At 36.9% G+C, this 13,837-nt stretch overlaps 1 protein-coding gene across 1 annotated transcript in view; it reads left to right on the top strand.

The window, feature by feature from the left end:
* The first annotated feature begins 404 nt into the window (after positions 1-404).
* Pdzrn4 (PDZ domain containing ring finger 4) overlaps positions 405-13,837 on the top strand; it is a 361,383-nt gene continuing 347,950 nt past the window's right edge. The window contains exons 1-3 of the mRNA XM_027934208.2: positions 405-1,064; positions 3,326-3,412; positions 5,235-5,342. Of these exons, the coding sequence (XP_027790009.2) occupies positions 405-1,064; positions 3,326-3,412; positions 5,235-5,342 (855 nt within the window). The remainder of the gene's footprint in view (positions 1,065-3,325; positions 3,413-5,234; positions 5,343-13,837) is intronic.

Raw genomic sequence — 13,837 nt, 5'->3', positions numbered from 1 at the left:
TTTAAAAGTAGTTTTTAAACATCCGCCCAGGACTTATCCCCCTCTCTGCCCAGGGGAAGAGCCCTGACTTCTTGAAGTTCCCTGTTTAGGCAAAGAACACCTCTTTCCCAAGGGCCATTGTATACTAGCCTCAGTTCTCCTCTGACAAAATTTGAAAGATCATAAATTGCAAAGCAGCCAAAAAGGCGGGGGTCGCTGGAGGTGGCTTCTATTAGCGTCAATACGGCGAAGTCAGGGACCAAGCAGAAGCCTGAAAACTTCAAGCCAAACAAACTCTGAGATTACACCTCTCAACCTCCTCCTCCCCTTCAGAGAGCTAAGGTCGCTGTGAGACTTCTGTCTAGGGGCAACCCAGGGGAGGCAGGGGGCTCAGAGTAAACCCACTGCTCTTCCCCGCCCATAACATGGGCTTTGCCCTGGAGCGCTTTGCAGAAGCTGTGGACCCGGCTTTCCAGTGCAAGCTGTGCGGCCAGGTGCTGGAGGATCCCCTGTGCACGCCTTGCGGCCACATCTTCTGCGCCAGCTGCCTGCTGCCCTGGGCGGCGCGGAGACGCCGGTGCCCGCTCCAGTGCCAACCGCTGGCGCCAGGAGAGCTGTATAGAGTGCTGCCGCTGCGCAGCCTCATCCAGAAGCTACGCATCCAGTGCGACTACCGCGCGCGTGGCTGTGGCCACACAGTCCGGCTGCAGGAGCTGGCAGAGCACGTCGAGCACTGTGACTTCAGCCCAGCCAGTCACTGCCGCAGCCTCCCGGGCTGCGCCTTGGGCCGGGGCGGCTACCGAGACAGCGGGGACGTACCCGCGCGGGGGGGCTGCAGGCCAGCGACCAGAGCCCGTCCGGGCGGGGACACAGGCAGGGGGTCACCAGGCGGCCGCTGCAGCAGCGGACCGGGGCCCGAGCCTCAGGTCCTCGCCTGGAGGCAACGTGAGAAGGCGCTGCTCGAACAGCTCTGGGCGCTGCAGGGCGAGGTACAGCTCACAGCCCGCAGGTATCAGAAGAAGTTCACCCAGTACATGGCTCACATCCGCAACTTCGCCCGGGACCTGGACCGCGGCCACTGCAGGGTAAGCGTAGAGGGAGTGGGCACCTGGGAATGATCAATTGGGGTGGGAAGAGGAATACTTAAGGAATACTTAAGAATTCCTTTAGGAGGTAGCATCTTTGTTTACTACGCAGTAAGAAGCATCACCCGCCCTGAATGTCCTCTGGTCATTTTCTTCTAAATGTGTTACTATTGCAGTTAGAAAGGAATGACACTTTGCCGTTTATATTAGGATTGGAAAGAGTTAAACAGATTCAATTCCAACTTTTCCCTGAGAAGAAGAAATTGGAAAAACTCATTTTCCCATCCAGACTCTTGTTTCCCATCTTTCACTCCCACTCCATCATCTCTGCCTATCTTTTGTGTCCGTGCAATGTGCCTGAAGCAAATCCCAGAGGGAAAGGCATTACCCATAAACGACTTACTTTTTCTGTCAAACTGCCCTTATCAATCAACTACCCTCTACTTAGTTTAGGGACTGTGAGAGAAGAGGGGACCAGGACAACCTCAGGGGTTGGGAGGTTGAAAAATGGGATTTCTTAGACCTTCTAGCTTCATCACCCTTACTCTTCCTAAAAAAATTTTTCCCTGCCTTGGAATCTCCGGAGGTTGTTAGTGGTGGTGGTGGGCGAACGTGCTTATGACTTGAGAAGCCTGGTCTGAGAGCAGCTACATCTATCAGCAATTAGACTGGCCCTGAGAGTCTTGACTGGGGCTGTTTTCCTTCTTTGTCGAAGCTGCTGCCCCTGATCTGCTCTCCTGGACCGCCCGCTTTCAGATGGCATAAACATGCCTCTTTGCAGCACCCCGTGTGAAGAGACTTGTTTATAAAGCTGTTACTTCTCTTCTGGAGGACTTCAGCACAGTGTTTGACATTGTTGGTCGCTGCCATGGTGAGCGGGGATTTAGCAGAACTTGCACTCCATTCAAGGAGCTGTTTTCATTTTTCAGTACTCCTGGGGAGGAGCAACCCAGACTGATTCCCATTTGGGACTGATTGCTTAGTACTGCCTCCAACGCAGGCACTGAATTTAGATGTTCCTGTCTTTTAACCAAAAAAATAAAATAATAATAATAATAATTATTATTATTATTATTATTATTACTGAAATGAGAGGGGCTAAAATGCTTCTACCCTGATAAGGGAAAACTTACCATGCTTTAAAAGATTTGATGTTAGGATTCTTTCTCTAGCTTACATACAGGTAAATTTACAAAAATGTGAGGACCCAGAGAGAAGCCCAGAAATGTATTACTAACCCAGGTTTCAAAGTCTGATGGAAAGAAGCAGCATCTAAGAGTAATAGGACAGAGAAGTCCACACAAGTCAAGCAATGGTTTGAAAGTGAGGAGCAACTGCCAATGATTTGCATATTAACTATCAGTTTCCCAGTGCTATTCAGAAATATTTTTCCACTGCCAGTAGGGGCTGCTGTGTGCACTGCCTGGGAAAAGCTCCTGGGAAAAGGTACTGGGAGTTTATGCAATGTTATCATTCAGAAGTAATTTACAAGGATTTAATTTCCCAAGATAAATTAGTATCTATAACCAGGAATAAAACTCATCTTGTCCAATACTGTTTCATCTTACATTTAAATTGGTCTTTACTCACAAACAGGTTGTAGATATAATTCCTATTTATTTAACTGTTGTTGGGCTATAAGAAAAGAAATACATAATATTTTACCTGGCAAAATTTTGCTTTATTTTCCTTCTGCAAGATTTGCACAAAACCAAATAGGGTTATTATTTAATATTAGGATTACTGTAACCTAACAGATCCTGCATTAGAGCATCAATCCAAATATTACTTAGCATTTATTAAATTCCTCAAGATTTAATCCCTTAAAATTTTGTAAAGTGAAAATTTTACAAAAATCTTTCTTAGATTCACTGACAATTTATTTTATTTTCTGTCATGGAAGGGAAAATTACAAAATTCCTGTAAAGTTAAACCAGAAATCTGTTTTAAATTATGGGGAAGGCAAAATTAGATACTGCATTTGGATAAAAGCTGCATATGTAAAAATACAAAGCCATTTGGTCATTTTTGAAAATAGTTTCTTTCTTTTTTTTTTTTTTTTACAAGCACGGTTGTTCCTTTTGAATACATAGTTTCAAATATTTTTAGGAAGAAATTAACCCTCAGCCACATTCAATAACCCTTAATTTTAAGCTTTTCTCCTATTCACATTTCATTTATTTACCATTTTAAAATAGCTTCACATTGTATTTGTTTTCTTTTATATTTTTAGCTTAGTCAGTTTATCCCTTTTCTTCTAGGATGGAGAACAGAAGCCATTCACCATCGTGTTAGAAAGAGAAAATGACACCTTGGGATTCAATATTATAGGAGGTCGACCAAATCAGGTAACCCACCTTCTTAATATGTTACTCTCTTGGCTTATAAAATAATAGAAGTCTTAGCTTTTTTTTGTGGATTTAGGGTCAGAAAAACAAGTAGTTTCATCTTTAAAATTATACTTGTAATCAAATGCTGGATTCTTTAATGCAAAATTTCCAGTATGTACCAAGATTTTCTTTTAGAGAAAAGTAAAAATCAATGGCTAACAAACTGGGTTCCCCTAGCTGCTTTAAAAAAAGAGAGATACATTCCACATTTTATGTTTTTTGGCACCATTGGCAAATTTCTTAAATAATCTTATTGCACAATAATATGTATAGACAATTTCTGTTTGATATTAGGTGATTGTATTGTCTGCTTATACTTCCTATCTATTAAATCACATTTTTAGACATTAATGCAGGCTGGGAAGTCTGCATGTTGAATGAACAGTTAAACTCAAGTAAGGGATGATTGTTTTCACAATTATTTAGGAAACTCCTTATTAAAGAAAGTTGATTTGAAATATTTTTAGCTTCCCAAATCAACTTCTTCACTTAACTGAATGAACAATGATCTCCACATTAATACCAGTGGCTTTCAAAATGCATATTATAAGCTTATATACTATAGTTGCTAAGCTTTTTTACATCCTTCAAATTCTACATCAACTTAATTTTTACCATAGCTGGGGAAAGGTAGTAAAATTTTATAAATTATATTCTTTAATTTACACAATAAACTGCCTTGAAAAAAATTTGCATTCTACATTGCAAGTGTCACCCAAGGAAACTGTCATAGGGTTGTTGGCTATATGCTTTTCAAGTTAGGATAGTGATGTCCCGTTTCCTCCTGTGTCTACGATGCAGCTACCAAATCTAGCAACTCACCATTACTGTGCCTCTGCTTCTAATATGGTCCCCATGCATGATAAAAAGACAGAAGTCTTGTCATATCATTTTTGTTCTCTTTTCCCCCAAGGAATACTTTTATAAATGCCAGTTAGGTATTTGACATTTAGATAACACTGGATTTTTTTTAAAGTCTCTTAAAACTCATGTTAAGGCAGGTTAATTAAGGAGAAGTTATTTTATTTTACCTTCCATGAAGTAAAATGACATTTCGAACTATATAATGATCTATCATAGGTAATGAACATTTTTTTCTAAAAAAGTTTTATAATATAATTGGTTTCCTGAGACTGGATAAAATGTCCTATTTGAACCAAATGGCCATATGTTTGAGTTTCAGTCATGAGGCACATCTCAACTAGAAGCAGGCAAAGATCAGCTTTGAATGGATTTCCTTGTAGTTTAGTGTTGATCTTTGGGGATTTTACACTTGAGCAAGCTCCCAGCCACCTCTGTGAATAGACCTAATCAGAATTGTTTCCAAATTTGTCACATTGAGGGCCTAACTCATATTTTCAAATATAAGACCCATTCTCAAACATATTGTACAATATAGGCTGGATATGCTTTGTTTTCCTTCTGTAACTTTATCACTCTTTTTATTTAATATCTACTTTAGAAGTGTGATATTATAGAAATAAGACCTAGAAACCAGTCAATCTTACCTTGCACATGCCCTTTTCCCCAGAGCTTTTTATGTGTAGTTAAAAATGTGAAGTGAATAGATAATCTCGTCAGAGTTGCTGGACTTGTTCGTTACAGCTGTCATCCTGATTAATTATTGGTTGGTGTTAAGTAAGTTAAAATTCAGTGCCAAATTCCCAGCTGAGAGAGTTACATATTTAAGGAGGACTGGCAATGTTACATTTAGAAAATTGTCCTTTATAAAAATGTTACTTGCATATTTATTTCTGCTGATGAGTATATTTTTTTATAGAATAATCAAAAAGAATCATCTACTGAAGGAATTTATGTTTCAAAAATATTAGAAAATGGACCTGCTGACAGAGCAGATGGCTTGGAGATTCATGACAAAATCATTGAGGTAAGATAATAATAAAAGCTACACATGACCTATAAGTTAAATATTTAAACACTTGAAATTTCCAAGCTTATTGCTTTACCTTGGTATGGCCTTATTAGAATACATATCTAATGCAGCAGAGGAGGTATTACTTTTTTAATTCTTCACCAAAATGTGAAACTCTATGATGATACTTTATTAATTAATAGATATTGGAATAAAAGATTAAAATGCTTAAACTTTTCAAATGTGTTAATGAATAACTCTTTTAATAAATTGTCTCTTCCATGAACTGTAAGGATTCTTGTACAGTTATTAAAGAATTAATTTTGTAACGTTTCAAAGGATGATAATCTCTGCTCAAGGACATTTTAGACAAGGAAATATTGCTATTTTAACTTGTGATTAGAATATGTAGAATTTGTAATAATTTATACAATGCCTTCACCTTTACCATTTCTTAGTTTAATATGATTTCATCATCCCATATCCTTTTTTTTTAATGTTTGAAAAAAATAGGAAAGTAGCTTTTTTGTCCTGTTGAAAAAAAGTTGGTGGAAAACTTTTATTTTCTCTCATGTATGATACAACTATATTGTATTTGGTGATGATATGAGTAAATACCTTTATGCTAGTGATATTGAACTAAAATGTGGAATTTGGGGTTACTGCAGTCTGCCATCTTTCTCCTTTGTATGTTTCATTAACCAATTGAAATGGTATTCTTTGGCATTACCAAAATGATTAGGTTGCTTTTGTCAATGGATTTATTTCCAATGTATTAGTAAAGGTAAAGGTAGAAATTAGTAAGATTTATTTGACTCCACTATTTTTTAAAAAATTCTGTTTATTCTGTTATTTAGTCACTGATACTATCTTTCTGAATGTCTACATAAACTCTCTGGTTGGAAGCTATTTTTCTTTATTAAGCTTTGGATAAAGTTTTAGATTTTTATTCAGTATTTGTACACAAGTTGAATTTTATATACATTGATATAGGATAAAAGCAAAGAATATGGAGGAGCCACTAGTTTTCTGTCTGAGGTGCGAGGGGGGAAGAACACATAATATGTAGAACTTAGCTGACTAGACGCTTTGGGAAGAGAAAAGCGTTACCTTGGGCTGAGAAGGTCTGGGTTTCTGTTGTTTATTTGTTTGTGTATTTTTAATCTAAAGAGTTCTCTTTTATCCAGGTTTTCTGCTTCCAGTTGTATAGTCAAAAATGCACAGATTGCTTTCACTGTTGCTATCAGCTTTTCTTGACAGTTTGCCTACTGAAAACATTTAGAAGCTATAGTTTCCAAAATTAGAATTTTTCTATTTCTACTCATGTTTGTGCATTATATTTTAAAGAACAGCATAATTTAAACGAAGTTGTCCTCATTATTGTCTGCCTTATCTCTAATGCATTTTCATTTTTCCAGATAAATAGAAAATGAACACTTATATTTTATGCTATTAGAAGGGCTGATGGAACTGAATTACATACATTCAATTACACACACACACACACACACACACACACACACCACAGAAACAAGTACTGGCAATTTTAAAAGTAATTTATTCTAGATTCTAGCTGGGTAATAATGTTATAGATACTTCATTAATATTGCATTAAAAGGAAGGAAGAAGAACTTTTATGTTGCAATACTTTTGTTAATTACTCAGTTTTTGCTTATGTAAAGAGGCAATTCTGTAGTTTTACAAAAACTATAGTTGATAAATCCAGTGCAGCTAAAAATCTATATAATATGTTACTAATGTATGCAAGACTAGCTTTATTTTTTTAAGATAAAAGAAATCAACCATGGGAATCCAAATGGAATTTATTACTAGCTGCAATACTATTATTATTCACCTTGATTTGCATATATTAGCAATTAATGACAAGGACTTGAAACTTTTCTTATTTCAATATGAATTTTTCAATGTATCTTTTATGCGAGGATGCATTTGTATATGTGTGTGTGTGTGTGTGTATCCCACACACATGAAATCACTGTAATGGATTACTGTGGTCACATTTACAGTTAGGAAATGAATTAGACATGCATATTTCTATAATGTTGTCTTGTTAATTAGCATGAAATATTTTAGAAGGAAAATTACTAGAAATAAATACATAATATTTAGTTGCTGTCAGTTTTTTTAGTGGATAGATATTTGTGCGACTTTTTTTTCTTTTCTTTTTTTATTGATTTTTTTTAAAAAATGACAGCAGAATGCATTACAATTCTTATTACATGTATACAGCACAATTTTTCATATCTCTGGTTGTATATAAAGTATGTTGATGCCAATTCATGTCTTCATACACGTACTTTGGATAATGATGTCTATCACATTCCACCATCCTTGCTAATCCCCTACCCCTTCTTTTTCCCTCCTACCCCTCTACCTTATCTAGAATTCATCTATTCCTCCCATGCTCCCCCTCCTTACCTCACTATTAGTTAGCTTCCTTACATCAGAGAAAACATTAAGCATTTGTTTTTTGGGGATGGGCTAACTTCACTTAGCATTATCTTTTCCAAACGCCATCCATTTACCTACAAATGCCATGATTTTACTCTCTTTTATTGCGGAGTAAAAACTCCATTGTGTATATATGCCACACATTTTTTTTATCCATTCATCCACTGAAGGGCATCTAGATTGGCTCCATAGTTTAGCTATTGTATGTTGTGCTGCTATAAACATTGATGTGGTTGTGTGTGACCTTAATATCTATTTAAACAAAGAGCATATTTGCCTTGTGCATATGTATCATAAAAGATCTTTATGGATTAAGAAAAGTTAAACATGTGAAGCTTGTCAGTTATTTAACTTATCTATCATATGGTCTCAATCAAACTTAGTGGTGTGCAGCTAATGGGAAATCAAGAAGAAATGTATCAATTTATTTAAAATACACAGAGCCAGAAAAACAGATTTTTAAAATAAAGACAGTAAGTTCTGTTTTGTGATCAATAATTTGTTGATTGACCAAATTTAATAGATTTTCTCTTTCAGTTTTTGAATATCAAATGGCTATGCTGATTTTAACCTAGAGCAACAAATAAATTCAGTAGCAGTGTAGACAGCACAAATATTTCCAGTATTATGAAACTATCCATACAACCTAACTGCCCCAATATATTGTGAGAACTTATCTTTTAACTGATTGTTTCAAGATCTACTCAAAAACATTTTAGAAAACAAACAAAAAATATGTAAAATAACATAATTTTACTAAATCATTTATTTGAATAAGAAGATATGTTAAAGATTTGGTCCTATTATTGGTTAAAATGACTTCACTAATACTCATAAAAATATTGGTCATAACAATTTTTCCATTGTTAAGCAAAGCCCAACAATTCTAGAAGTATCATTTTAAAAATCTAGATTGTACTAACACTGATGGAATTAACAGTCATGCAAGAATAAAAAATATCACAGTCACAAAGTAAGCCCATGTTGTAGTTTTCATATCACAGAAGACAAGTTGATTTTTGTGTTTAGTCTCCACAAGCCACCTTGTTGCCCAGTTTCTAAGTATTCCCACATCCACATTTGTGAAAATATTCACTGTTTGAAAAACTGCTCTGATATTTGATTTGCAGCATTAGGTAGCAAACTGTCTATCTCTGGAGAGTGAAAAGGCCAAGGAAGCTTCTTGAAATATCACAGGAATCCACATAGACTAGGCATTTACTCATATGCATGAAAATAAAAGCATATTTTGCTTGCTATTTTTTTTTTTTTTTTTTTGCCTTTTCAAGACTCAAAAGGAGCACAGAGCCTCTTTGCTATTAGAAACTTGTACACAGTTCTAAAAGAGGCTACTACTGTTGCTGTAGTTATCATCGTGTTAGGATGCCTAATGCATACATGGGAAAGAGCTGAGAACCAAAGTTCTCTGCTGCTGTCAATAACATTGTTCCTGTGTTATTACTGTGATGTTGGTAGCAGGTACTGTAGACATAACCTAAGAGTGCGAAAAGGTGCACAGCTATTTATGGCTCCTTGTTCACTTTCTTGCCCCACACCTTCCTCCAGCTCCCAGCCAATGCTGTGTAACAGAACAGTGCTGGTGCAGGGTGGTTACCATTCTTCTCTCCACTTCTGGAGACCAGAGGAGTCTGTTACATCAATACTTTTGAGGAAAAAAAGCAGTGTTTTCAAATATATATTTGTCTTTTCTATATTTAACTTGAAATGCATAGTGAAACACAACTAAAAAGCCATTTTATTTTTCTTTGCAAGTAGTTCCCGCACTGAACAGTGACATTGTACTGCTTTCCATGAGGTGCAGAGTTCAGTACTAGAAGAGGGAACTTACTTGCCAGAATGTAATTATACTTTCCTTTAGTTCTGTAATATTTTCACTCCTGGATTTTTTGCCATCACTCCCTGCACAGCTAAAGTAAAAAATCTTTATTAGCTCTCACATTTATTTGGCTAAAATTTTGCAGAGTAGTTTACAGCTGTTAAAGGAGGAAAATTAAGTGCAGATCAGAGCTAGACACTTTTAAATATTTAATCAGATCTACTTGATGCTTCTTCTGTGTATTTCTGATGGCACTTCACACCCCACATGCAGGCCTCATATGTTCATTATAAGAAGTATTTGCAAGTTTTGTAGGTCATCTGTAAAACTAGTGGGCAGGTAGTATTTTTGACAAATTATTGTTTAATAATCTGAACACACCACTGAATGCTTCAATAGAATAATATCCTCATCCCATATTTTAAAAGTGTATTTTAACTGTTCAAATAACAAACTGGTTGTTTGAAAGAATGAGGAAGGACCTAAAAGCAATTATACTTATTCAAATGAATAAGTGAAATTTGTAAACATAATTTAATGCTACTCAATCAAATGTAGTTTCAGCAACATAATGCAGTTATTATACAATTGTATATTTTAAAGTATCTTGAAAAACAGTGTGTTACAGTTGAAAGATGCCGAGATCTGAAATCAAGGAGACCTGGCTGAAATTTCTGTCCTGGGAGTTAAAATTTATGTGACCTGACCAAGCCAGCTATGCCTCAGTCTCTGCACTATTCCGTTTCTGTATATACAAGTGCCTCCCCCAAGGGAAGATTTGGGTACTTCACTATTGTGTATCTACTGTATTTTATTAAGTTTGTACAAGTAAATTTTCTCCACAATACAAGGAGGGAAATCGCCACTAGTTCCTTCTATTTCTTCCCTGGGAAACTCCAGGCTATCAGCTGCCAACTTTCAAGTCATTCCTTTGTGTATAGACACATGAGTTTAGATGAAGAAATGGTTTTAGCTTGTGGATTTTCACATATCCAAATGAATACCCAGAGGCAAGAAGAGCTGTAGGGGGACTTTTGTAACCATGTGGTTATGAGCTAATTCATTCATCCAACAAGTATTTATGCATTGCTTCATATGTGCCAAGTGGTGTGCTCTGTGTTACAGAAAAGATCACTAAGACCCCTCTCTGCACTCAAGTGGCTGAAGGTGGAGAGCTGTTTTCTGCCCATGAGAAACCTTTCCTTGAAGTTGCCACTTCAGTTCTTAAAGATGTAAATGGACATTACTGTCTTGCCTTAGTGGATTGACACTATGGGTTAATTTTAGTTCTGCCATCATTCTACAAGTAGTTCAATGCATTTTTAGAAATCATGACATGGGTTAGTGAAGTAGTAGAATCTGGGGGTGTGAGACAGCATTGTGGTTCAGGAAGGAGTAGGGTCTCTGAACTTGAGTCTTGGCCTTGAATTTGTGCTAGATTATAATGGAAGCTTTCTCAAATTCTCTGTTTCTTTCCTGTAAGTATATGTGTCACAAGAGGTAAAAGTTATGGTTTAACATATCGCCCAAGGGTTTATACATTGGACACTTAGTCCCCATTTTTGTGGTAGTCTTAAGTGGTCACAGGACCATTAAGCAAAGGGAGTCTAGTGAGAGGTTATTGAGGGCATCATCCTAGGAAAGGATCAAGGCAGTTTTGTTGGACTCTGACTAGTTCTCTCTAGAGCATTGTTTTAAAAGAGCAATATTGGCCCCTCCCTGGGCTCTGGCTTCCTGCTTTGCCATATGACCTCTCTCTTTAATGTGTATTCCGACTTTTCTGGTGCCATGCCTTTAAACCTCCAGTACTGTGAGCTGAATAAACCTCTTCTTTAAAGCATCTAGCCTCATGTATTTTGTTATAGTAACAGAAAATTGGCTAATACACTAGTCCTTTCTATTTTCTGTCTAAATGATCTTTTTTTGTCATTCCACTGAGTTTTCATTATTAATAAATACAGTTTAAATTTACAAAAGAAAGGCTGGGAAGGTCTTTATGCAACTGAGCTTTAGTGTGTTAAGTACTGGTATATTTATTGTAAACTTATAAGACATAAACTTGGGTTTGATTTATTGAGGGCTAAGTTCCCATGAAAGGAAACCAGGCCCCCACATGACTGTGCCAATTGCATACTGCATTACCCCATTTGGTGTCCTTCTCAGGAGGTTTAACTGTGCTTGCTAGTCTCCTCCTCACAGCACCTGTAACATTATCACAATTTATCTTAAAATGAGATACAGTGTTGATTTTAGGTAAATGTCAGAGTGGGCTGTGTGTTACTGGTTTTCAACCTCCTTTTTTTCTTTTAATCATCCTAGCCATCTGGCAATTTCTTCTTCACTTTCTATTTCTCTGCAACATTGGAAGATGTTGAGTACCATTTGAACTTCAGCTGAAGATGATGCCCTAATCTTTCTCCAGCTTTTGCCATTTTTCTCCTCGATGTTCCCTTTACTTACCTGCTGTCATTTGTAAATCACTTTGCTCACCACTAGAGGATTTTTGTTTTTACTCTTTTGCTGAAGGTCCCTCATTAGCTTATTATGGCTTGAATATGAGCTGTCCCCCCAAAACAAGAATCTTCAGAAGTGAAATGTTTAGATTATGATAGCCGTAACCTAATCAGTCTATCCTAGTTTGAATGGACTGACTGGATGGTCTATAGGCAGGTGCACCAGGGCTGGAGGAGGTGATCACTGGGGGCATGCCCTGGAAGGATTGTTATTCCTGAGGCCCCTTCTTCTGTTTTTCCTTCCTGATCTGCTATCAGCTGAGCACCTTTCCTTCTCTGGGTCATTTCTCCATGATGAGCTACCTCACTTTGAGCCCAGAACAGTGGAATCCTCTGTCTATGAAATGAGACCTTTGAAACCATGAATCCCAAATAAACTTTCCTTCCTCTAAGCTGTTTTTTTTTTTTTTTTTTTTTTTTTTGTGTGTGTGTGTGTGTGTGTGGTTTGGTGACAGTGACAAAAGACTAACTAAAACATTAGCATTCTACTGTCAGCAGGTTAAAATTCAGCTTTCTTCTTCTTTTGTGGTGCCACGGGTTGAACCCACAGTCTTGGGCACACTAGGCAAGTGCTTTATTGCTGAGCTACATCTCCACTCTCCAGAATCCAAGTTTTTAGTGAAGCAAAAGGAGTTCTTCAAAACCTTTACGTTAAATATTGTTTTTCTCTCTAGATCCTCTAATATAGTCACATGAAATGCCTCTCCTTTCCTATCTTTAGTGCTCTATGTTTTTTTCTTCTCTTTCCCTGCTATCTGATATTCTTTCCCAGGCTCTTCTATAGCTGGAAAACCCCTTAAATCCTTTTACATGCCCTGAAGCCCTTTCCAACCCACCAAGCAGAATCACTTTATTATCTGTGTTGCCAAAAAATTTTTAGACCTTTTACTTTCATAGCAATTTCATGTGCTAGGGTGAATATTTATTCTTTGGTGTTCTTAAATGTGGTTTTGGTATTTTATTGAAATTATTATCCTTCAGCATTGATACTGGTAAACTCCACACATTCTGTTCAATTTCATTGAATATTGGAATAAATTAATGGATTAATCTTGAACTCAGGATTTTAGGCATTATGGTCTTTATCCAAGGGTTTTTTCAATGTCCCTGAAATCTTGCTGGGTGGGCAGTCAATCCCTAATGGTTGTCTTAGCACATCCTATTCCTTGGTTTTGTATCTTAACTGCAAGATGGCTCAGAAATTAAGTGACTTACTCTTCCTTAAGTTTCAAGATCTCTAAAATCTAGTGACAGAGGTCTGAAGAATTTGTACCTCTCTAGATTGTTTCTTCTACCTACAAATCAAAAAAGAATTCAAGTGTGCAATGCAGGGTTTCAAATTTTATTTATGTTAATGTCTAAATTGGATCTGAAAACAGGTTTGTTGGCTTTCACCCTAATGCAGAGTTTTAGTTATTGAACTTGAAGGTCACTGGTAAAGCTGTCTGAATGTACGTGATTGCCTGCAAAGCAGACTTGCAGAATATGGCCTTGGACCAAATATGAAATAAAAAAATAATATGATTAACCGCAGAGGAATTGAAAAGATGAAAGATATTTTCCATATTTCCAAACATTGGAAATGTTTTTGTGAAAAGACAGAGTTAAAAACTTCCTAGAGCACTGGGATGGTCAGGAAGTATCTTTGAAGTTCTCAGGATGAGAAATGCTTGGAATAATTAACAGTA

This window comes from Marmota flaviventris, chromosome 3 (genome assembly GCF_047511675.1).
Source record: "Marmota flaviventris isolate mMarFla1 chromosome 3, mMarFla1.hap1, whole genome shotgun sequence".
Taxonomy (NCBI): domain Eukaryota; kingdom Metazoa; phylum Chordata; class Mammalia; order Rodentia; family Sciuridae; genus Marmota; species Marmota flaviventris.
Note: the sequence above shows the minus strand (reverse complement) of the source record. Positions and strands in the feature narration are given on the sequence as shown.